The sequence below is a fragment of the Mustela nigripes genome, chromosome 14 (assembly GCF_022355385.1).
Source record: "Mustela nigripes isolate SB6536 chromosome 14, MUSNIG.SB6536, whole genome shotgun sequence".
Lineage (NCBI taxonomy): Eukaryota > Metazoa > Chordata > Mammalia > Carnivora > Mustelidae > Mustela > Mustela nigripes.
The window spans coordinates 29,723,522-29,748,511 of NC_081570.1; the positions used below are offsets into that span (position 1 = coordinate 29,723,522).

At 50.4% G+C, this 24,990-nt stretch overlaps 1 protein-coding gene and 1 long non-coding RNA gene across 19 annotated transcripts in view; one reads left to right on the top strand and one right to left on the bottom strand.

The window, feature by feature from the left end:
* The first annotated feature begins 11,567 nt into the window (after nucleotides 1–11,567).
* MACF1 (microtubule actin crosslinking factor 1) overlaps nucleotides 11,568–24,990 on the top strand; it is a 338,037-nt gene continuing 324,614 nt past the window's right edge. For 6 of the 18 annotated variants that reach the window (XM_059377363.1, XM_059377360.1, XM_059377364.1 and 3 more), the window contains exon 1: nucleotides 11,570–11,837. In XM_059377363.1, coding sequence (XP_059233346.1) covers nucleotides 11,618–11,837 — 220 coding nt within the window. In that variant the 5' untranslated portion in view covers nucleotides 11,570–11,617. Of the gene's footprint in view, nucleotides 11,838–24,990 lie in introns of all 18 variants that reach the window. The other 12 variants (XM_059377368.1, XM_059377370.1, XM_059377369.1 and 9 more) reach the window with 5 other exon arrangements.
* On the bottom strand, nucleotides 21,153–24,842 carry LOC132002269 (uncharacterized). Its single transcript, XR_009399784.1, has 3 exons — nucleotides 24,535–24,842; nucleotides 22,500–22,617; nucleotides 21,153–21,708 (listed from the first exon to the last, which is right to left on the bottom strand). It is a non-coding gene; the product is annotated as an uncharacterized LOC132002269 (long non-coding RNA).

Here is a 24,990-nt window from a genome sequence, read left to right on the forward strand (position 1 = left end):
GCCTACCTCTCCGCCTGCTTGTGATACCTCTCTGTTAAATAAATAAATGAAAAAATCTTAAAAATATAGCTAATTAATTTTTAATGTCAATTACACTTCAAAATGACAGTATTTTGGATATGTGGGATGCAGAGGATTGCCGATATTTGAGATGTATCACCCAAATTAATTTCACCTGTTGCTCTTTACTTTTTTTAAATAGACTTTGATTTTTCAACTGGATTTAGGTTCACAGCCAAACTGAATGGCAAGTCCGGAGAGTTTCCATATACCTCCTGCCCCATAGACACACAGCCACGCCTGCTACCATCGCCCTGCATCACAGTGGTACATACCCGTGGTGGTACCAGACACAGTGGTTACCATCAATAAACTTCCATGAACCCAACACATCACCATCGGAAGTCCACAGTTTATATTAAGGTTCACTTTTAATGTTGTACATTCTGTGAGTTTTGACAAATGCATAATGACATTTATCCACCATTCAGAGTACAGCCCTAAAAACACTCCATGCTCTGCCTATCCATCCCTCCCTCCCTCCCCCAAAAACCCTGGCAACCAGTGATGTTTGTTTTTTTTATTTTCCTTCTTGTGGCTTCTAGAAAATTTAACATAATTTAGCTTGCACCCTGTTTCCATCAGACAGCACCCTCTAGAAGTTCACAGGTCGGTCTGTCTTCTTCTCTTCGGGTCTCGGCTCCAAGATCACCTCCTCAGCAAGGCTTTCCCTGACCAGCCCACCCTATCTAAAATAGCAGTCCCATATTTTCCTTTCTACATTATTCTTCTTCCTGTCAGTTTTATTAAAAACTGTATCACACCAAAATGTAGTTATACATTTAATGTCTGTCTCCCCTACTAGACTTCAAGTTCTGTGGACACAGATACTTCCTCTGTCTTGTTTTTCACTGTGTCCCCAGCTCCTCTAACAGTAGCTGGCACACAATAGGTTCCCAGTAAGTACTCGCTTAATTAATTAATTAATTTCAATATTGCTAAAGCCAAAAGTGTCTTGAGCCAAGTAACCGAAATGACCATGATGACAACAATGAGAAGAGACAGAAGTCTCCCCTGGCGACTCTCTTGAAAGTAAAGAGTCTTCTATACCGATCTTCTGTGTGTGTCTGGTTTAAAGTGGTCCAGGTCCATGCCAAAACCAGTCTCCGGGGCTAGGGGAAAAGCCTATCACCTACTGCCTTAGGCACTGCCATTTTCATTCCTTTCCACGCTCAACTTTTTTTTTTTTTTTTTTAAGATTTTATTTATTTATTTGCCATAGAGAGAGATCACAGGTAGGCAGAGAGACAGGCAGAGAGAGAGGGAGAAGCAGGCTCCCCGCTGAGCAGAGAGCCCCATGTGGGGCTGGATCCCAGGACCCTGGGACCATGACCTGAGCCGAAGACAGAGGCTTTAACCCACTGAGCCACCCAGGTGCCCCTCTGGTTGGGTTTTGACCAGACCTCTCAGTGGCTAGAGTTCATTCATTTACTCATTCATTCATTCAGTAAATATTTATTGCATATAAATTTATTTATTGCTCAACTTTTCAGCCACTCTCTTCTGACTGAAAATCTCCTTCCCGTTGTCCCATGACACTCTCCTACTTTTCCTCCTACCTCCTGGGGTCCGATGTTGAGGCACTCAGGGCTCTGTCCTCCTCCCTCCTCACTCTTCACTTGCCCTTGGTGAGCTCAACATGGATGCTTAACTTTCCGTCCTTGTCCTCATGCAGACACCCACCCTCCTTCACTTGCCAAATCTAGTTCTGGCCTTGACCTTTCTTCTGAGCTCCAGGTCTGGATATCTCCACTGAGTAGCGCTAGGGTACTTTGAAGGTAGCATGTCTAAAAATGAACACAGTATCTTTCTTCCCAAACCTGTACCTCCTTCTATATAAACTTAGAAAATTACACTTAACCTGTCTGGTACAGAAATCAGCAAGTTATGTTTGGCTCCTCTTCTCCCTCACCCTCCACATCTAGTTCATCCTTAAGTCCAGCTGATGTCCCTTTTTTAAACTAAACTCTTAAACTCTGCCCTCAATGTGGGGCTCAAAGTCATGACCCCAAGATCAAGAGTTGTATGCTTTATTGAATGAGCCAGGCACACACCCCTGTTGATGTACTTTTTAATTTATTTTTTAAAGATTTACTTTTAAGTAATCTCTGTGCCCAATGTGGGATTCAAACTCACAACCCTGGGATCAAGAGTCATACACTCCACTCACTGAGCCACCAGGCGCCCCTTTTAAAGGCCTTTAATTCCTTACAATTCTCCCCATCTTCACTATTATCATTCTTGCCCAGTCTTGTCAGGACAAGTTGAAATGTCTTTTCACTGGCACCCATCAGTAGCTTTCTCACCCTCAATTTAGCCTCCCTGAAGTCTATTCTGGTCCCAGCACCCGGAATGATTTTTTTTTTTTCTAGAACGCCTATTGGATTAAGTCCCTGCCCTGTTTGAAATATCTGAATGGCCATCATCAAAAAGACAAGAGATAACAGGTGTTGGTGAGGATTTGGAGAAAAGGAAACCCTCATGCACTGTTGGTGATTATGTAAATTGGCGCATGCACTGTGGCAAAAAGTACAGAGGTTTCTCCAAAAATTAAAAATAGAGCTACCATACTATCTAACAATCCTACTTCTGGGTATTTACCCAATAGAAATGAAAACAGAGGGATGCCTGGGTGGCTCAGTTTGTTAAGCAGCTGCCTTCAGCTCAGGTCATGATCCCAGGGTCCTAGAATCGAGTCCCACATCGGGCTCCTTGCTCAGCAGGGAGTCTACTTCTCCCTCTGTCTGCCTCTCCCCCTCCTTGTGCTCTCTCTCTCTCTGACAAATAAATTAAAATCTGGAAGAAAAAAAAAAGAAATGAAAACAGAATCTCAGAGATCTCTGCACTCTTGTGTTCACTGTACATTATTCACAACAGCCAAGATATGGAAACAACCTAAGTGTGCATCAATAGACAAATGGATAAAGATGTGGTGCTATATGTGTGCAACAGAATATGACTCAGCCATGAGAAATCAGGAAGTCCTGCTATTTGGACAATATGGATGACCTTGAGGGCATTATGCTAAATGGAAGAAACCAGACAAAGACCAAGAGCACGTGGTATCACTTATATGTGGAGTTAAAAAAAAAATTGTCAAAGTTATAAAAACAGAGAGTAGAAAAGTGGTTGCCAGGGGCTGGGAAATAGGGAAATAAGTTGGTTAAAAGTATACACACTTCAAGCTATAAGATGAATAAAGTCTGAAAATCTAATGTAAAAGATGGTGGCTATAGTTGATAAATTGTTTTATATAATTGAAATTTGCTAAGAGTAGAACTTAAATGTTCTCACACACACCCCAAAATTGTGTGTGTGTGTGTGTGTGTCTGTGTGTGTGTGTGATGTGTTAGTTCACTAGATGGAGGGAATGCTTCCATGTGTATTTGTATACCAAATCATCATTGTGTATACTTTAAATGCCTTATAATTTATTTGTCAGTTGTATCTTAATAAAGCTGAAAAGAAAAAAAAAAAGGAAGAAAACCCCAACAATCCAACCCTCCCGTGGCTTCACATGGAACTTGGAAGAGAATCTAAAACCCAACATTCTCCATAATTTCCCCTAACTACTTCTCAAGCCTTATTTTGGACAACCCACACCCCCACAGCTCTTCAAGCCAGTTATTCTGAACTCCTTTCAATTTCTCAAGGATTAGATATTCTCTCTCAACTTTAGGTCATTGTACATACTGATCTCTCTGCTGGTAAGTCTCTTCCTCTGCTGTTCTCTCTTCACCGATTCACTCATTCAAGCTCATTCATTCAACAAGCGTCTCTGCGAGCCTCCGGTGTGCCAGCCACTGCGGGGATACAGCAGTAAACATCGCAGACAGCTTCCTCACTCTCCTGGAGCTTTGGGCGGGGTGGGGTGGAGACAGAAAAGAAGCAAGCAAACAAATCAGCAAGATAATGACAGAGTGAGAACTGTTACCAGGAAAATAACGATGTTTAACAAATGCGGTTATGTAGATGAGTGGTCAAAAAAGGCCTTTTATGGGGGTGATTTTTTTTTAAAGATTTTATTTATTTATTTGACAGAGATCACAAGAAGGCAGAGAGCGAGGGGGAAGCAGGCTCCCCGCTGAGCAGAGAGCCCGATGCGGGGCTCAATCCCAGGACCCTGGGACCACGACCTGAGCCGAAGGCAGAGGCTTAACCCACTGTGCTACCCAGGCGCCCCTAGGGGGTGATTTTTAAGCTGAGTCCTGGAAAATGAAAACTACACCAATTATACAACATTTTAGTTTTTTTAAAAAAGATTTTATTTATTCGACAGAGAAAGAGAGCACACAGAAGGGGAACAACAGGCAGAGGGAGCAGGAGAAGCAGGCTCCCGCTGAGCAAGGAGCCTGATGTGGGGCTTGATCCCAGGACCCTGGGGTCATGACCAGAGCCAAAGGCAGATGCTTAACTGACTGAGCCACCCAGGTGCCCCTTAATTTTTTTCTTTTAATTTTAAGTGGGCTCCATGCCCAACATGGGGCTTGAACTCATGACACCAAGAGTAAGAGTCCCATGCTCTGCCCAGCTAGTGCTCTAATTATGCAACATTTTAGAGAAGGGAATTCCAGGTAGCTCAGACACTTTGCAAAGCCCTAAAATGGGAATGAGATTAGCTTGTGAGAGGAACAGAAAGAAGGTCTGATGTGTTGGAATCCAGCAAGCATGGGAGTCTTGAGATTCGGTCTAAGCAAGGGCCAGCTCATTATGGACCATTATAGGGAGTTTATATTTTATTCTAAGTGTAACTTGGAACTGTGTGGGGGGTGACATGACATGATTTAGGTTTTAAAAGGTCTGCTCTTGGCTGCTTTATGGATTGAAGTGGATGGGAGCAAAAGGGCAAACAGGAAGGCCATTCAGAAGTCTAGTGCAGTTGTCCAGGTAAATGATGGATTAAGGCAGTCATAAAAAGACAGAAGAAGTTGATGAGTTCAGGATACATTATGGAGGTAGTTTGTCAGCCCTCACTGATGTGGAAGAGAATGAGAGAAAGAAAAATCAAGAGTAAATCCTAGATCTTTGACTTGAGTATATGGGTAGGTAGTGGGGCCATTTTTTGTGAGATGGCAGAGATGGGGAGGAACAGGTTTGTGGGTGGTAGGGGCACACACCAAGAGCGCTGTGGGGGACGTTGTGAGTTTGAGATGCTTATCAGATAATCTGGGTGGGGACGGGGATGTCAAGGAGGCAGTTGGATCTGAATCTGGAGCTGGGATGAGACACAGATGGGATACATATCTGGACATCACCTGTGTCTGGATGTGAGGAATCGCTCAGTGAAAGGTGGGCAGGAAATGTTCTAGGCAGAGCTTAGAAATCTTCAAAGTCCCTCTGAGTTTGGGGATCCTGTGCTCTTTCCTCTGGATAGTATTACTTCACACTCCAGTCTCCACTCAGGTTCATGTTTACCTCCACCTTCCATTGGACACCTGTCTGATTCCAAAGGGTCCAGAGGAATAGGTTGGAATACAGGATAAAGTGGAAGGAAAAGCCAGGATGGAAGACTACATAGGCTACTGGAAGAGTCTTCCTTTATGCAAAGACCAAGAAAGACAAAGATGAAAGTTCTGGTAAAATTATCTGGCCTCCGTGCTGTGCTCCCTCCCAGGGTGTCCTATACTACTCGCCCTGTCATCTCTGCACTGTCGTTCAAGTATAATTGCCCTTTTGCTTGTCTTTCTCCCCACTGAGACTGTGAGCAGCATGAGAACAGGGGCCATGCCTGTGTGATTTGGTTTTGAACCAGCTGCACAGCACAAAGCTGGGTGCTTGGCACTGATTCCATGCTTAATTAGTGTTTGCTGAATGGATGGATTCGAGAGTGAGTGTCATTTTCCTGATGTGGCTGGAAACCTAGAGGCCCGAGCTACAGTCTGGGGCCAAGTTCAGGACTCCAAATAGTTCTGGGTAAGAGGTTGTTTTGGGGCCCCTCCAAGGCAAGAACCTTGCTCAGGTGCTTGGGTTGTGAGGTTCCCTAGTTCCAAGGCCACGGACTTCTGGAGGGAATTAGCAGAGGACTTCAGTTGGGGAACACTTACCAGATGCAGGGGACATGGTAGAAGGGAATAACTTTTAAGTGTCTGCCCCCTCCACTAGGCCACAAATCCTCAAGGACAAAGACCTGAACAGATTCACTCCCGTGTTCCTGACAGGACACAGAACTGTCCCTGGCACATGGTATTCCTCAATAAAAGATTGGCTGAAATGAATCAAAGCCCAGTAGCCCAAGGTTACTGGCCAGCAGCCAGCTGCAGAAAGCTTGGCAGATCTTGCCAGCAGCTCAGTTCCAGGGCAGCAGTGCTGGAGCTAAAGTCCTGGGGAGACAAAGCTGAACGTCCTAGGTCCTGAGTCCCGAAGCCTCTGGAAGCTCCACCTTCTCTCAGCCCACAGCATGAATAATTCAGGACAGGACTGGTGGTCAGATTTGGGAAGGACAATGAGGTTGAGAAGAGGCAAACCATTCTATGCTCTCCAGTCAGAAAGGCTGGGGTTGCAGGCTTCTTAGGGAATGAGACAGCCCTGCCCCAGGAGATCTCAGCTGGTCCTGTCTCCAGAGCTTGGAACCACAGATCCCAGCCCTTGCAGATACTCAGTCTCATACCCAGCCACTGGCACCCTTGTTATGTCTTCCCCTTGGCACCTATGTGACCCTCTCACCAGAGAAGGGTTTTTGCATTTCTGCTTCTGCCTCACGTTTTCTAAGCACATCCCCACAGGAACTTTCGAACCGGTCTGTTGAATTCTGGGCTGAGGCCTCTGCAGGCTTCTGGGGAGAGATGTCCCTATGCTACCAGCCCAGTTGCATTTGTGGACCCCTGACCTTTCTCTGGAAGTCCAAAAGGTACCTGTGGTCCACAGTGAAGAACCCTTGGCTGGATCAAAGGTCTTGGGTTCTTTGCCTTGGCTTCAGACAGTGAAGAACAATGGTTACAGCATGAAATTTGCACTTTAACCTGGGCTTTAACCCAAACCCCAACACTAGCTTGCTTTGTGGGCATCAGCAAGTCATTTAACCTCTCAAAGTCGCTGTCTCTTTATTCTAAAATGAGAATCCTAAAGATACCTACTGCACAGGGTTATGAGGAGGATTTAACAAGATAATGGACATAAATGCCTGGAGCATTGCCTTGCACTTAGTAGAAATTTAATAATGGTGGTTCCTTTCCTTTATTTAATATGGGAGGTACATGCAGACAGAAACCTAGAAGGTGTCAGTGGGTGGAAATCCCCCCTTCCCGTCTCCACTGTCCCTTCTTGGGATCAGAGCCTCATTACCTTTCGCTGGGACTATTGCAATAGTCTTCTTGCATAGCCATCCACACTCATCTTGTGCCTGTCTTTGGATTGCGTTCACTCTTCTGCTTTCCTTCCTTCCTTGGCTGCTCATAACCACATAATTTAGACCAGATTTCTTAGCTTGAAATTCAAGGGCCTCTAAGTTGATCCCACCCACTTTTTCCTAACCTTTACAGAGAAAAAGGACCCAGGATATGGAGTCTGAGGACATGGATCCTAGTCCTGAATTGGCTACTTTCTTCCTAGATGACTGAGTAAATTATCTAGTCAGTTTCTACACCCAGAAATTGGTGATCATAATATGGCCTTAAAGGATCCACTGAGGTTTATATCCTGCCTTTACTGCTGAGTCCAGTGGAGCCAGTGGGCAGGACCAGATGCATCTTGCTCATTCTTATATTCTTAGCACAGAGCCCAGGGCCTGGCACAGGGTAGATGTTCAGTACATAGATTTGTTGAAAGAATGAATGAACAGGATTGTGAGGATCAGATACGGCAAGACCCAGGTAAAGCACCTCGCATGGTCCTTGCATGGTCGCCCAGGAGGCACACCCAAATAGCAGCTGTTGCTATGCAGGTCACTGGAGGAGTGACTTGAGGCAAATACCCTCCCTTCTCTGAAGATACTCCCTTATCTGTACTATGAAAGCACTGAAGGCATTTCTGGCTCTTATTTTCTGTATTACTAGGCGGAGCATGCAGAAACCGCTCAATAAATTTTTTCTCAGGAGACGCAGCACATGAGTGAGTTGCCTCATGGGGCCTGGTTCCCCTCTGCCCTTTACCCTGTGGGGAAGATGGGGCCTCCTTCTGATCCCTCCTACCAGAAGCCCAGCGGGTATGTGGACCGGCTCGGGCGCTCTCCCGAGCGGAAGCAGAAGCCCCAGGAACAGGGAAAGAATGTGGGTCTGGGGAAAGCGGGCAAAGGAGGGGCAGGCCGGGGAATGGGCCGTTTAAGAACCAGGTCCGGGCTGAGAGACGGCCCGGCAGCCTGGGACAGCGACTCGGGGACCGAGCTTCAAAGGGACGGGCGGATGAGCCCGGCCCGGGTCAGCGAGCGGCCGCGGGGCCAGGGCGGAGAGGGCGCGGGAGCACAGGGCGGGGAATGTGGGGGTGTGAATTGGCCTGGGAACCCGGCGGCCGCACCGGAGGAGGCGGGGGGAACGCGCATCGAGGGGCGGGGGGCGGCGTCGGCGCCGGGGGTGGGGGAGCGGGTTGGGCGGCTGCGTCGGCTCCGCTTCAGCCGCTGCCGCTAGGGCGCGGGGGGCGGGGGGCTCGGCGCCGCGAGCTCGGCCATTGTGGGAGCCGCTCCCCTCGGCTCCTCTGCGCTGCAGCCCGGGGCGCGCCCCGCCGCCGCCGCCGCCTTTGCTGCTGCCACCGGCCGGTCTCCCCTGCTCCGGCTCCCAGGGTAAGGCGCTGGGCGCGGGGCTGGCTGCAGGCTCCCTGCCTGTCCACCGGGTGCGCGGCGGCGGCGGGGCGCGGTGCTGGATGGCGCGGGGCGGCCGCGCCCGAGTCCGGGTGGCCGGCGGCAGCGGGGAGGCGGCTTGACAGGCGCGGGCATCGCGGCCGCCCGGGCCTCGCACCTGCAGCCTCAGCGGCCCGGGCGGGGGAGCGCCGAGCACGCGGGGCGGGGGTCTCCCCGCGGCGGGCGCTGCCCGGGCCAGAGGGAGGCGTGTTCTCCGGGAAGATGGGACGCCCAGCCCTCTCGGGACAGGCGAGACATTTGCGGGAGCGGCCAGGGCCCGGCCGGGGAAGGCGCTTCCCGGCCCCAGGTTTTCGCCGCGGGCCTGGGCGCCCGCTCGGCTCCCGGTCGCGCGTCCGCATGGCGCGGCCCCGCTCTTTGTCAGCCGCGCGCGGCAGGCACGCGGACCCACCCGCGGGGCCCGGGGTTCGCGGGCGCGCCCCTCCCCCACCGCGGGGCAAGTGTGGGGGGCCGGGGGCGGGAGGGCCTCAGCGGCCGAGAGCCAGGTGAGGTGCCCGTCGCTCACCGGGCCTACGGCCTTGGGAGTGGGCTGGGGGCGTGGGCGCGCGCTCCGGCGACTCGGGGGCTGATGGAGTGACTCAGGTGAGCGAGGGGTGGGGCGAGAGACCCGAGGTCAAACAGGTGTTTGCGAGGGGAGGCTGACTGACCCGGGTAGAGCCGGGGAGAGATGGTCTCCCCGGGAGGAGGCTGGGGATGTGCCGGCCTTTGTAGTAAATGGGCGTCTTGGGGAGGAATGGGCGGTTCTGGCTTGAAGCAGGTGGTCTGAGAGGAGGGGCGTTTTCCTGGCCGCGGCTGACGCTGGGGAGGGAAGCCTGGCCTGAATTTCCCCCGAGGCGGGGGCAGTCGCTTGGGCACCGGACGTGGCTGTGGGAGGCGGGCACCAGAAGTAATTGCGGGGAGGGGGGAATGCTAGGATAAAAGGCAGAGCTGTGCCAGATCCTGGGTCCTTTCCTTTCTGTGGCTAGATTCCTTCTTGATGTTCCATGGGAAAAGGGCCCCAATGCTTCCCGCACAGGAGGGGCCCTGGAAGGGCTGTTCTATCCGCCAGTGGCTGCTTGGAGGCCTCTTGCAAACGTTTGATGTTTCTTTTGTTATCTTTTCACATTCTGTGCTTCTGGTGGGGATCTGCCAATGACCCAGGAGCCCGCCCCTGCCCCTTGCTCCCTTCAGGTTGAGGTTCCCAGAATCCGGGAGGAGCTGTACCCAGAGACCTAGGTGCAGGTATTCCCCATAAGGGAAAGCTGACCGTGTCCCGCCCACCTGGGCCCTAGAGCCAAAGTGAGAGCTGCTTAGTTGAGCTGGATTTGGGGCCTCCAGGGAGGCTGGAAGCTGAAGGCATGCACCATCCGCGCTCTGATGAGGCCGCTGGGGTGGTGGGCCATGTGTAGCAGATGGTTCTGGGAAAGGAGCTTGGCTTGGCTGAGGGATGGCTGCCCAGTCTGGCTGGTGGAGCCCAGCTGGCCCCAGAGTGGTTGTGTTTCCATTCAGGTCTCTTCACTAGCTAAAATGACCAGAAAAACTTTCTGTATCACCTCCCCCACCCCCATGCTGTGCCACTTATTCCCACAGCAGTCCTTGGAATAAGCAAATGAACATTTTATCTAACACCCATTGTGTGCCCTGTGTGGTTCCAGCCAGTTTTATATTTGCATTTTACTATGTTCTTAAAACATCCTCTAAGGTGAACTAGTACCCCCATTTTGCTGATGAGGAAACTGAGTCCCAGAGAGGTGAAGTGACTTGCCCCAGACCACACCAGTTGTAAAGTGGCCAGACCAGAGTTGACACGCAGGTCGGTCTTACTTCAAGTTCAGTACTTTTCTCAATAGACTTGGCCAAAGATGGAATGGGACAGATGTAGAATTTCTGTCTATTCTAGCTCGAGCTTTGTTTCAGGCCTGCCAGTGAGATCGTGCTTTAGCTTTTTGAAAATACTTCCCATCTGCTGCCCCATTTTATCCTTACAACATTCCTGGGAGGTAGGTCGAACAGGAATAGAACAGTAGATGCTGTCCATTAAGTGCTTATTAATGTGCCCTGTTCCACGCTTTACCTGCAGGATCTCATTTGTGTCTTGCAAACAGCCCTGGGAGGTGTAGCTGCTATCCTCATCCTCACTTTATAGATGAGGATGCTGAGGCTCAGTGGTCAAATAGCTTCCTTAGGGCAGAACCTGAATCCACGTCTTATGATCTGTGGGACTTGAAAGGTCCAAATGACCAACTAACAATAATGGCGCTTACTAGGAATAGGAGCTTAACTTTTACAGAGTATTTTCAGATTTATTTATTTATTTGTTTTTAAGATTTTATTTATTTCTTTTGAGAGAGAGAGAGTAGGGGGAGGCACAGAGGGAGAGGGAAAGAATCTCCAGCAGGCTCCCCACTGAGCACAGAGCCTGATGAGGGCCTGGATCCCACGACCCTGAGATTATGACCTGAGGTGAAACCAACAGTCGGACGTTCAACTAACTGAGCCACCCAGGTGCCCTGAGTATTTTCACATTTATGAACATCTTTACATATTGTATCCTGGGATTTCTGTCAACCCCTGTGAATTCATACTGCCCTGCATTATCATCATCCTATTTTCCAGATGAAGAAACTGAGATTCCGAGGTCAAGTCAATGGCAGAACTACGACTAGCACCTGCTTCTCAAGTCCCAGTGTGCCTTATATGACCGACCTTTCACCTACTCATGTGCTCTCCTCTCTCCACAGACCACCTGTCCCTGGGCTCCCAGGCCCTCCCACGGCAGCCCCTGCCTGGGCGATGTCTTCCTCAGACGAAGAAACGCTCAGTGAGCGGTCCTGCCGGAGTGAGCGGTCCTGCCGGAGTGAGAGATCGTATAGGAGCGAGAGGTCAGGGAGCCTCTCCCCATGTCCCCCCGGGGACACCTTACCCTGGAACCTTCCACTGCATGAGCAGAAGAAACGGAAGAGCCAGGACTCGGTGCTGGACCCTGCGGAGCGGGCCGTGGTCAGAGTCGCTGGTAAGAGAGGCCCTAGCGAGCAGGGTGGCGGGAGGCAAGGTGACACTGGGCCTGTGTGCACCAGCTGGGGGTGGGTCATGCAGGGGGCCTCCTGGGGCGCTCTGACAAGCCAGCTGGAGTCCAATTTGGCATTGTTACTGTTGGAAAGATGATGGAATAACGTTAAAGAACAACCCAAGATTGTAGACTCTGCCATTCCTCACCCCCATGAGCTGGCCAGAGGCCTGGATGCAGTTTTGCACCTTCTCCATCTTTGTCCCCATGCAGTTGCCTTTGTGGCCTACGCACCATTCTGGATCTGACCTTTTTCACTTACTCTTACATCCAAATGATTTTCCATATTACACCTTAGGCTTTAGAGTTACCATTTATAAAGGCTGTGTAACATTTCATGATTTTAAAAATCCTACTCATTTTCTAATTTTTTTTTTTTTTTTGCCGCAATAGACAGTGCTGCAAAGAACATCTTTATGAATAATAGCACTTGACTTCTGTTGAGTTTATTTCCTTGGAGTAAGTCCTTGGAGAGGGCAGTTTCACTCACACTGCTTTCTGAAAATGTGGTACACACTTAGCCTCCCTGCGGCCCGAGGGCTGGGGCTGCCTGCTGCTGTGGGATATGCCCGCTTCTCTGCTGGCAGGTGAACTGAGCCGGCCGGGCCTCGGGGGCCACGGTCAGGAGTGCGGGCTCCGCAGTCAGGGAGGAGAAGTGCCGGCCAGTGATCCTGCCACAAGCCAGCTGTGTGCCTCTAGGCAAGTCTCCTGTCCTCTCTGAGACTCACTTTCCTGTCTTGAGACTGCTTCCTGTGCCGAGCTGCCTTGAGGATGAGATGAGATAATGTATGGAAAGCTCTCAGCACTGTTTCTGGGTTAGGAAAGGGGGGGAGTGTTGTGGAGTGCTCCCTCTGCTGCTTCCTCGAGGGCATCCAAGCCTCCTCCAGGAGCTATGCTTAGCGTCACCTGCTGCCAGTGGGCCCAGAGTACAGAGACCAAGCTAGAGTAAGCCGAGCAGCAGCTCGTTCAGTGACATCACCCGCTTTCATTCCTTCACCAAGGCCTGTCCTGCTCCCTCTTTGGTGTCTCTCAACAAATGCCCCGGCCGCCTCTGCTGCTTTGTCCCCTCCCATCTGGGTCTTCCAACCTGCACCTCTCAGTTCTCGTGGTCTTGACCCTCTTCCATGTGACTCACTAGAGTATTTCATTCTAAAATGTGAACCTGATCCTGTTTGTCACTCAGCTGCTTCTGAGCCTTCTTTGGCCCTTCCTTGCCTGGGGAATAGAGGCCCCTGAAATCAGGTCCCTCCTGAGCTTCACCTTCCTGCTATCTCCACCTCTAAGCACCTTGTCACACTGAGCTGTACCTTGATGCCTAGAGCTGTGCGCCTTGCGGGCTCAGACCTCCCATGATGTAGCTTTCTTCTCTGTAAGGCACTGGGAAAGTGTGACCTCCTCTGTCCCCAGTACCCCCAGCGGTATCCAGAGCTCCCTCCTTCGCTCTCATATTTGTACTTTTCCCTCCCCTGTGCTCCCTTGACCAGCTCGGCAGTTATCCCCCAGGGAACCTGTCACTCCCTCAGGACTGTTAGCAACGCCAGACCATGTCTTGCTTCTGTGTTTGCCCCCAGCTACTTGCACAGGGCCTTGTGCATACTGGGGATCAGCGAACCCCAAATGATGGGAGGAGTGCAAGGAGCGTTTGGGGAGAATGTGTGACCAATTGTGAGTGATCCAGGAGCAGGCAGTGAGCTGTAAAGGGATGCTAGGTAGGGAGAGGGTTCTGTGGGCTCAAGTCCTGAAGGGAGGGTTTTAGCAGAAGGTGAACTTCCAAGGAGACCCTGCAGGCAAGCTGGAGAGTTTACACTGCTTTTGTGGGCAGCAGGAGGTCCTTGGAGAAGGGTCCTCCTCAAGACGTCTGGACCTGTGGCATCAGCCAGTCTGTAGAGTTTCCCAGTCTGTAGAGTCTCCAACCTTGAGGGGCCCCGACCAGGGGGTCTCAGGACCCACAAAGCTCTCGTTTTCCTGAAGGTGGCCTCCTCCTTCCGTATGCTCTCTAGCCCCATCTTCCACCACATAGACATACTTCTAGGTCCCTTTGGGGTGAGTTCCCCTTCCAGGCTGCTCTGAGGGGCCCCACGGGATGACTTGCCTGTCGTTCAATATTGCAAGTCTAGCACAGGAGTGGAGCGGGCTTGAGAGGGCTTGGGCCCCAGGCAACGTCTCTAAAGATGCTGTTGGGTCAACTAAGCAGAGGGGCAGCGGGCACTGTGTTGTGTTTCCAGCATCCATGCTGATCTTCTGCACCTCTTGATGCTGCCAAATGACAGTCCTGGGGAGGGGGCTGGGCCAGGGAGGCTGAAAATGTGGAGACTGTCATGGTTAAAAATAACTCGTGTGCTGCAGTTGGGCGTGTTTCGTTAGCAGCAGAGAAGAGGCGGGCCGGCTGCTGCAGGGCCTGGCTGCAATCTTGCTGTGATTTCGGAGCATTGGTGGGGGTTCGACCAGGGTTATTTAAAAGGCAACCTGGCTTCTTTGGGGACTGCTTCCTGTGAGGTGCAGGAAGGGCATGTCTGGGAGACCCTGGGTGCTCCGAGTCTCTCTGAAGTCACAACTTTCATTCTGGGAGGAAATGAAGTCATTCTGGCCCTGGGAGCCAGCTGCGGCCCATACAGTTTTCTCCTCCCCATGGGTCTGGGTGTGAAGCCAAGTGGGGGTGTCTGAATCAGTCTTCCCAAATGCAGAGACCTCCCTCCTTCCCTGGCCCCATTCAGCATCCTGTGCTTGAGAGGCCTGATTGGGGGTGGGGGAGGAGGGGCCCTGCTGGTCACACATGTCGGACCAGAGAGGCGTGTCAGGACGAGAAACCTGCTGATCTCAGTCTACAAAGCCCACACAGGTTCTGGGGCCTGCATGCGTGCTGTAACCCGATTCTTCCCATCCTCATCCTTTCCCGCCAGATTTTCTCTCTCTTCTTGGCCAGCCCTGTTCTCAACTCCTTAAGCCTCTTCCCCTTACAATGGAACAATAGTCCATTACCAAGAAAGCCGTTTTCTGTCCATCTGTGTTTTGGTTTGCATAGAGATTTCACAATAACTGCGAGTTAGGTAGGACATGTGTCAGGATCTGAGGCCCAGAGGATTTAAACAACTTGCCTGTAGTCACACCGTGCTGGCAGAGACAGGGCCTCTGACTCTGGGTACACTTGTTATTTCCATTTCCTCAGGCAACGTGTGGCAACCGGGCCAGGCTGAATCTTGTGCAGATGACAATCTAAAGAGCTGAGCCGGTCTCCAGACTCACCTGAGCGCCCTCCTGCTCACTTCTGGTGGAGGTCTCAAGATCTTGGCCCGTAAAAAGGCAGAGACAAAGATCTCTGAAACTTTGCCTCTTTGAAGACCTCTGGCTCTCTGTTACCGCCCAGCCAGCTTTAGTGATAGCCTTACTCATTGGCGGGAGGCAACAAGGAATGGGAGGGATTGGGGAAGGTAGTCTTCCAAGGACCACAACCCCACAGGAGAGGAAAGAGGGTTGTATGTTTTGGGGCTTTTGGGGTGCTCCCCACCCCCCAGAGAAAAGCCGGGTATAGGACCGAGTGTAACACAGTTGCACGCTGTACAGTTCTAAGGGGGCGCCATTCCTCCTTTCTGTCATTGTGGCTTTGTATATTTATTATGACAAATTTCCTGCAGATGGCAGTAAAGTGTCCTGAAGAAGAGATCCCCTTTGGGCCGGGACTGGGGTGCAGGGAGAATTCCCCATCTACCTATCAATCCGGTATTCATCCACTTAACCTTACATCTTCAGGACCCTCCCTGTTCTCGGCATTGATATTCAAAGATGGCTGAAGATGTGATCCCTTCTTCACAAAGCTCAGTCTGGTTGAGAGGACAGCAGGGAAAAAATAATTACATTCCTGTGTGCATTGTGAAACAGGGGAGCATAGGGACTCAGGGCTAAGGACTGGCCTCCTAGTTAACTAGTAGAAAGCAACCCACCCCTCAGCAGGTGCTGGTGAAATCATCATTCCCAACATCTTCTCCCGTGTGGCCTCCCCCAGGAAGCCTTCCCTGATCCCTCCAGACAGACAGCAATTGTATCTCTGCCCAGCCCTTGTTTCAGTTGATTTATGTTACAGTTCATTGTTTCCGCCACCAGATCTAGAGGTTGCTGTAGTCAGGAGTCCCATCTTACCCTGCCTGGTGTTGCCCCAGAATCTCACCCTGAAGGCGTGGGCTTACTAGAATCTAGAAGCCTGGTGAGGGCCATGAGATGCAGCTCCAATGCTGGTTGGCCCTGCTTTGAGAGCTCACCTCACCTCCGCTGCTGGAGTCTCTCAAGGGCTTCCCTTTGGGGAGCCAGTGTTTGAGAGCTTATGCCTGGTCAGAAGAAGGGGCCTGCTTCTCTGCACCTATGCATCTCTCCTCCAGGATAGAAGCTCTGAGGAGTCTCTTTGCTTGTTCGTTCATTCATTTGTTCAATAAAAAAATGGATTTAGCCCCAGTTAGATGCCAGGCCCATTGGAGACAAGTGGACCTAGAGGCAGAAAACTTGGGTGAATGACTTCACTTCCTAGAGCCTCAGTTTCCTTGTCTGTAAAAGGGAGATGATGGCATCTGCTTTGAATGATCATTGAGTGAGAGTCGGGACGTGTTAGACAACACGGGTTAACATGCCCGTTACTGCACTTAGCGTGGCATTCCTTGTGAGCTCTCTGGGCCACTGGAAGAGTCAATGGAGTCTCCAGAAAGGCAGCAGTTTCCCAGGTGAGCCAGGGAGGGGCCCCGGGCCTCTTAATTCCATCCCTTTCTTTTGTTCACACTAGGGCTTTGTCAGAGGGCAGGTGGAAAGGCTTTTTTTTTTTTTCCCTCTGGCCAAACCATGTTGAGAAGAAAGGAAAGCAGGGGCAGGAAAGGGAGCCCTAAAAACAATTCCACTGGGAACCCTTACTCCAGAGCCTCCAGTCTTGCTTGCCCCAGGTTCTTTGACCTTTGCACCCAGGGAGGATCCTCTTACTTCCTAGCTTCTTTGCTTCTTCCTGGCAGTATCCTCGGGAGTCCCCTGATCCTATCCTGGAGCTTGGTTTCGGTAGCAGGAAAGTCCCATGAAAGTGGGGCAGAAAGAATTGTAGCTACACACCACCAGCTCAGCCCCAGCCCTTTGAAAGCGAATCTGGGTCACAGTAGCTGCAGGGATGGAAAGGGACCACGTGGGCAGAATTTTGTGCAGGCAGCAGAAAAGACAGCCTGACTGTCTTTCCTCTGAGGCTCAGGGTCTTTGTGGGACCCCAGCTGGCAAAGGAAGGTGATTGCCACATTGCAAGGTGTCGGCTTTGTGCTGTTGGTTTCCCATCATGCTTTTCCAGTGACTTCCCAGGTGACACGGAGACAGGTTTGGAATGGCAGTCTGACTCATGTCTCTCTGTTCTGGAGCAGCTAAGGGCTGAAGTTAGGAATGCGGAGGAAGGACTGGTTCATTCGGGGGCTACGGAAGCCTGTCATTTCTCAATCCCACGGGGTTAGAGATGACATGACACCAGAGGAGCTGACCGTACAGCGGAATCTAGGGCTGCGTTTTCTTTTGTTGCTGCAGCCTTCCCCCCAGGAAGAGGTCTGTGAACATATCTGGATTGGGGGAGTATTAATAACCCACCACCACCAAAGTGCGATCCTGCGCCCAGCCAGTTGCTGCGGCTAGGACCTGCCGTGATTTGGCCCTGAGTCTGCCAGTTGCCACCTGTCAGGTAGAAGTGGGCCAGCTTCCTGGCTCTGCCTTGGCGCTCCTGCAGGAGCAGAACTGGTGCACCTGGCTGCAGTCTCTGCCTGGATTTAGGAGGCTGCTGCAGAGATGGTCTGGCATCCCCTGCAACCTGAAAACCAATGATGGGTGGAAGTTTCTGTCCTCAGCTGTGTCTCACCCCTACTCAAGAAGATACCAGGGTTTTGCCTTGTGTCTAGGGGGAGGTTCTGCCTGGAGCCTCAGTGGGTGTGTCTCTGGGCATGCCTTTCCCTCTGCATTCCCTCCTTACTCGTTTCCTCCCTCCTGTGCTCTCTTTTCTATTCATTCACTCAAGGGCATGGCTTTGGGAGTCAACTGGAGTCCCAGGTCCAGTTCCATCACTTGCCAGTTGGGTGAGCCTGAGGAAATGACTAACCTCACTGAGCCTCACTTTCCCACAGTTAAAATGGGGGGAGCAAGAGTGCCACTGCAGAGTCTCATGGGGTGGGTTAAATGAGATAGTGAGAGTGAGGTGCTTGGCTCAATGCTTGTTAGGTAACCAGCACTAGATACACATTAACCATTCCATGAATGTCATTCATTTGCTCATACACTTGTTCACTAATTCATGAATGCATCGATTCATTCCTTTTCTTATTCATTGATCATGCACTTGCTTGTTTGCCACATATTCCTAGAGCTGCTTTGTGCTAGGCTCCAACTGGGCTTCAGAACCCAGCTCCCTCCCGTGCAGGCAGCCAGCACGCATCCTGAGTGGCGCACGTGGCAAGCCGGAGTTATCTGGAAGTTCCAAATGGGAAGGCCTTTTTCCCTACTTCTGCCCCCACTGCTAGCTTAGCACTATGATAGCATTTGATTTGGGCCTTGGGAAAGAAATAAGACTGCCAGGACAACCTGAGGAGAAAGGGCATATCCCTGTTGTTTGTTTCTATTCCTGTTCTCCTCTCTTTGGCCTCAGCAGAAAGGAAGGAAGGGAAATGAAGAGCGAACAGCCAGGAGGAGTTAGGAATTAAGGAATTCAGTGGGTGGTTTGGGGATTTGAACTCTGGACTCAGTCCAGGAGCTCCTAGGAGCTTATGTCAGCTGGGATCCCCTAGGAAATAATAGTTGTAAAAGCCACTGTATATTGAGTCCTAGATGTGTGCCTATATCATTCAGTCCTCCCAGAACCCTGGGAACTAGTTGCTACTCTCCCGGTTTTACAGTAAGGAGGAGAAGGAACTTGTCTGAAGTCAGACAAGTAAGGGACTATTGGAGCTGGGGTTCAGCATCTCTGAGTGTGTATGGCGCCCCCTGGCTGCCGTGGCTCAGGTTGGCCTAACTCCAAATTCCGGGCCTAACTCTAAATTCCCCACCTTCTAAAGTTGTGGGAATAGTATAGTGAACCCCCATCACTCAGATTCAAGAATGATCAATTCATGGCCAATCTTATTTCAGCCATGCACCTCATTTCTGCCTCCCCAATTACTGAGTTGGAAGTTCCAGTAATCACACACTCACCACCTCACATTTTAACTATCATATTGGGGCACCTGGGTGGCTCAGTGGGTTAAGCCTCTGCCTTGGGCTCAGGTCATGATGATCTCAGGGTCCTGGGATCAAGCCCCGCATCAGGTGCTCTGCTCAGCAGGGAGCCTGCCCCCCCCCGCCCCTACTTGTGATTTATCTCTCTGTCAAATAAATAAATAAAATCTATCATATTGCTTTTCCCCCTGTAGTCAGAATATTGGTTTATCTGTTCAGTAGTCATATCTTAATGGTAACCGTCCCACTCAACCCATTTCCCAGGGGCATCATGTGGGATTCTGACTTCTGAATCCCAGGGCCCCACATGTCCCTTCCAATGTTGCTTATCTGATCTTCTGGCCCTTCCAGCTTACGGTTCATGCCCTACTCCCAGAATACGCAGAGCTGGGCTCAAGCATTCCTGGCTCTGTGTCTGGAAATTTGATTTCTGAAGTGATATCTGTTTGTTTTGCCTAAACCACTTCAAATGAATCAGGACCCTGCCAGTGTAATTAAGAAAGTCCCCTGAAGATGGGTTTCAAAGATTCAGTCTTAAGATACTGAACTTGAGATGCATTAGGACTGAAGTCTTTAAAATCACAGAGGGAAGGGATTCTGGTTTTGTGAGAAGGGCCTGCACCCCAGGCCTGCCCTGATGTTGGTGAGCTGTTTCCTCTCCAGGGCTTCTCTGGGATCCGTACTCAGCTTCCAGGCTGCCTCTCTCACTAACCCTTTAGGGGTTTCTGTCCTGAGGTAGTATTGGATAAGGAAATGTTATTATTTTTTTCCCTTAGGATTTTATTTATATTTTTGAGAGAGAGAGGTCACTTGAGCATGAGCGGGGTGAGAGGCAGAGGGAAACGCAGGCTCTCTGCTGAGCAGGGAGCCTGATGAGGGGCTTGATCCTGGGACTCTGGGATCAGGACCTGAGCCGCAGGCAGATGCTTAACTGACTAAGCCATCCAGGTGCCACAGGCAATGCTATTTCAAGTGGAGGGATTAGCCACAGCGCCTAATTTGGGGAACCTCCCAATTCCCCCAAAGTGTGCAGAGTGCCTATAGCCCTGTTTGGGAGGAACCAAAGAGCCCCTACACAGGATGAGCAGGAAAGGAGATTGGGGCAGAATGAGTGGGGCTCACATTCGCCTGTTTCCTTCAAGAGAGAGAAAAAAAAATGGTTAGAGTCACAGAAAGCCTGGGAGACTGCAGAGGGGCCGCTAACATTCCTAGGTCCTATTGATATGTTCTGAATGCCAGGTTTGTGCTTAGTAGCTTACAGGCTTCCTTTGACCTCATCCTTAAAACAACTTTAGGAGGCAGCTGTGCCTTGGTAGATAGAATAGAAACCCAGAGAGTCCCATAACTTGCTCAAGGTCTCCGGGCCAGTAAGAGGCCATGCCGGGAATGGCTCTAGCTCTGCCTAGGGCAACCCACTGCCTCCCCCATTACAAGGAAGGATAGTTTAATAATAGCTAACATCTGCGCGGCACTTCAAGGTTCACGGAGTGCCTTAACTCCCATTATCTCCACTGTGCCTTAGGAAGCCCCGGGCGGGTGAAGCATTCCACGCCCCTTCGGGACAGCTGCCTATCAGAGGTCCAGCTTCTGCTCATTTCCCCCATGTAAGGATTGGAGATTCTTTGGCATTGGCTCTGACAAGTCAGGGGAGAAGGCCTAGGGAGGCTGAGGTGGAGAGACTTGGCCAGTTGCTATGGTAACCCAGATGGCTGAGTAACCATTTTGAGGGTTGCTATGGTGACGGGCTGCCTGTGGCAGGGATCTTGTCTTCCTGGGTGGCTGGCACCATCCAGACCACTTAAATTAGCGACGTTGCACTTTCTGAACAGAAGAGGGCAGCGTGATGGTGGGCAGACGCTTCCTACCCCAGAGCGGTCTGGGAAACTGGAGGCAAAGCTTAGTGAAGTGTTTCCAGGGGCTGGGCGGAAAGGGAGTTTTAGCTGGTGATGGAAGACTGGGGGCGCTGGGCCTGGAGGCAGGTGTCCTGAGACCAGAACCGGATGATCTTCTTCCAAGATCCAGCCCCTTCAGTGTCTGGTTCCAGCTACTACCGGGGAATGTAAAAGGCACAGAAGACAGCTTACCCCCGCAAGGAGGAACAGAGCGCGTGCGCAGATGCACGGACGCACACACGCACTACTAGCAAAGAATTTATTTATAAAGCATCCATTAACACATGTAAAATAATGCAGTAGGAGCCAAGCTGAAGAAGTGCTGGGAGTAAACCTTCTAGAGGTTGGAGGAGGAGTGCTAGCAGAAAGAGAAACATTTTCATTTTCTTCTTTCTCCTCTGCACCTGAAGCCCTTGGCCACTGAGTGGACACTGAATTGGATTCTCATTTGTCTTGAATCACAGATCTTGCCCACATCTCCCACCCCCATGTCTTCACTTGAGACATCTATGCCTTCAGCAAATATTTCTTGAACATCTAGTAGATGCAAAGCGTTGTGTTAGGTCCTATGATGAAGGAAGATGAAATAGATGAGTCTCAAAGAACTTCTGAATGAGGACGTTAAGGAGGCAGTGATGCAGACACCCACAATACATGTGGCTGGAGTCCCGGGAGTGAGAGGAAGAAAATGTGGCCGGGATTTTGAGAGGAGTCTCTTCTACCTGGGTTGATTAAAAATAACTTTATGTCATTTTGGGTGAGCTTCCAAGATGGGTAGGATTTTATTAGGTGAAGTTGGGGAGTGGAGGACATTCCAGGCAAAGGCTCAGAGTTTGATTATAGGGGAAGACCCCACACATGAGGGCATCGCAGGAGGCCAGCGTGTACAGGAAAGTAGATGTCAAAATTTGGAGGACTTTGAATGCCAGGCACAGGTAAGGGACACTGTGGGAGACAAGCATATTCTCTTCTTAAATACTCTAGCCTTCAGCTAGTCAGAAGCCACAGGCAGCTGAGTATTTTAGGATCATCTGGTCCACTCATGCATCCACTGAGTCAAAATTTTAAACAAATATTTGCCAGGTGCCCTGCACGTGCCAGATCATTTGCTAGATGCAGGTCTAGTGTTGAACAAGGCAGACAACAGCCCCGGTCCTCAGGGAGCTAATGGTTTAGTAAGGATTAAAGACATGGAACTGATAGCTTCAAGTGTGATGGATATTACCAAAGGGGAGTAGAGGGGGTGGGAAGACCTAATCCCAGGGATCAAGGCAGGCTTCTCTGCAGGAGTTTCAGCAAAGGTGTGAGTAGGATGAGCCAGGCCAAAAGAGGAGAGCATTGAAGGATTACAGCCTGAGAAAAGAGCAGGTGGGAAGGCCCTGAGGTAAGAGAGCACATGTTTGAGAAGCTGAAAGAAGTTGAAAGAGGCTGGACCTTACAGAGAGGGGCCCTTGGTGAGGCTTGAGTGGGGGAGGATGTGGTGGAAAAATAAGGCTTTATTTATTTTATTTACCCTTTCCTCCCACTAGATGTCCTTCTGAGTACATCCTGCCTCCTTCCGCTTCCCCATTGCAGCCTCCTTAGAAATGCAATAGCAGTGTCGCCACCAGGAGCAAAGGAAAATCATAGACCTAAAGAAGAAAGCCTCAGAGCTGTCCTGATTGTGTGGTCTGGCTATAAATTTAGACTGTTGCTTGGAAAAACCCAGAAACCTCCCCTTCATAGTCTTTCTTCTTCCCATCCCCCCACCCTCCAGCAGCTGCTTTGTTCCTCTATCCTTATAAAATTTTCTCTGTATAAAACAGAAACATCAGCCAAACATGTGGACTTCCCCTGTTCCATTCATTAGAAGAATTCATTACTTCAAAATCTCATGGGAGCATTTAAATGCAAATCTTGTCAAGAAAGCTACTTGAGTCTGAGAAGCCCTCCAGCCACAACCCAAACCAGAACTTTCTTCCTTGAATACCATGTTTCTTAAAAGGAATCTCAACCTCTTGCCCTCTCCCCTCTAAGCCCCCTAAGCCTTCAACAAAGTCTGATTCCCAGAACAGACTCTCTCTCCCTTCTTGCCCCTGTCTTTCTTCACTTTTGGCAAGCCTCAGTCACAATTCTTGAGGAACCTGCTTACAAAGTGACACACGTAGCAGCCCCAGGAGGGGATGGAGGGACTTTGCTATTTACTGTAATGAAAATGAGGCAGATGTCTGGGGGTGAGAGTGGAGGTGTGTGTATGTGTATTTGTGTCTGGGCCTTCTTAGCCCTACTGGAATAAAATAATATAGGAAATGCAGATGACTCAGCACGGATACAGTCAAGGTCCCCAGAGTTAGCATTTCTATATTCTCTGCTGTTTACGAAAAATGTGCTTATGCCATCAATCTCCAACTCCTTCACCCTGCATTTTCCACTAAGTCTCTTATTTGAAAAATAATAAATCTCAAGCTTGGGGCATCTGAGTGGCTCAGTCATTAAGCATCTGCCTTCAGCTCAGGTCTTGATCCCAGGGTCCTGGGATGACCCCCCCCCCCCCCCCCCGGCCCCCCCCCCCCCGGGGCGGCCCCCCCCCCCCCCCCCCCCCCCCCCCCCCCCCCCCGCCTTGTGTTCCTTCTGCCATCTCTCTCTGTCAAATAAATAAAATCTTAAAAAAAAACAACAACAACAACAACCAAAAACTTCAGGCTTATTTTCCTTCTTTTCTTAAACTGAGCTCACTAGCAGCTGACACCAAACTGTGGTCTAGCTTTTTTTTAAGCACAGAGGATTAAACTGGAAGGAAATGAGCCTTTGTCCAAACACTGTCCCTTGTCCGCCCTCTTTTAGGCCCTTCCATACATGATTTTCATGCCTAGAACTTGGGCAGGCCAGCAGAACTTGATGGATGGGGAAAGATATGATTAATGACTTGCTCACCCGATTTCTGATCATGGTATGGTGTGGAAACAACCAGTGTGCACCTATTAGTGAAAAGCATCATCTCTTCTTACTAATGTGCTGAGCACTGACCAAGTACTTGGCAACTATTCATAGTCCATAAAGAGGCAGGCCTTGCCCCAGGGGGAAGAAGCTCCTCTTCAAAAACCTTGAGAATGGGAACTGAAATGGAAACCCAAGTTCCAATTTTGCCTGTTCAATGTCCCATGAATTCTTTTTTTTTTTTTTTAAAGATTTTATTTATTTATTTGACAGAGAGAAATCACAAGTAGTTGGAGAGGCAGGCAGAGAGAGAGAGAGGAGGAAGCAGGCTCCCCGCCAAGCAGAGAGCCCCATGTGGGACTCGATCCGAGGACCCTGAGATCATGACCCGAGCCAAAGTGCCTTAACCCACTGAGCCACCCAGGTGCCCCTGTCCCATGAATTCTTTTTTTTTACTTGCTAATATGCTGCTATTGTGAAATCGGCCAGCTTAACTTTTACCCACAACCACCTCCCTACCCCCTGAAAAATCAAGTTAGCAGACTTGATGAGGCCCTGGAGGATAATGGCTGGGTGAGGGGAGCTGGGGGCCAAAAAAAAAAAAAAAAAAAAAACCAATCACCTGCATTTACCTGAGTTGCTGGTTCACAGCTGTGGGCCCCCAGTGCGGTCTGTGAATATTGGGACTGAAGGGTACACGGATGAATGGAGGATGGGATGACACTGAGAACTCCCTTTCTCAAAATGGTTCCACGTAAATCCCTACCTGTATTTACCAGTTTCCGTTCTTCGCTAGCCTTTCCCCGGACGGAAAATGCTTGGCTTCCTCCTTCTTCCCTGACCAGTTAGGTTCCGGGATTCTTTTCTTTGTTCCGTAACAGGTCCCCACATTTCTCCCTTCCCATCTAGGTCTCTGTTCTGATGGCTGTCACAGCGCCATAATCCTGTCCCTCCCCCCCCCGCCCCCCCCCGCCCCCCCGTAGATTTATGTCCTTCTGTCTCTCTTACTCCCCTCACCGTGCGGTCAGAGTCCCGTTTTCATCCTCCCCACCCCCCACCCCCTGGTCATTTCTCAGCTTCTGGCTCCT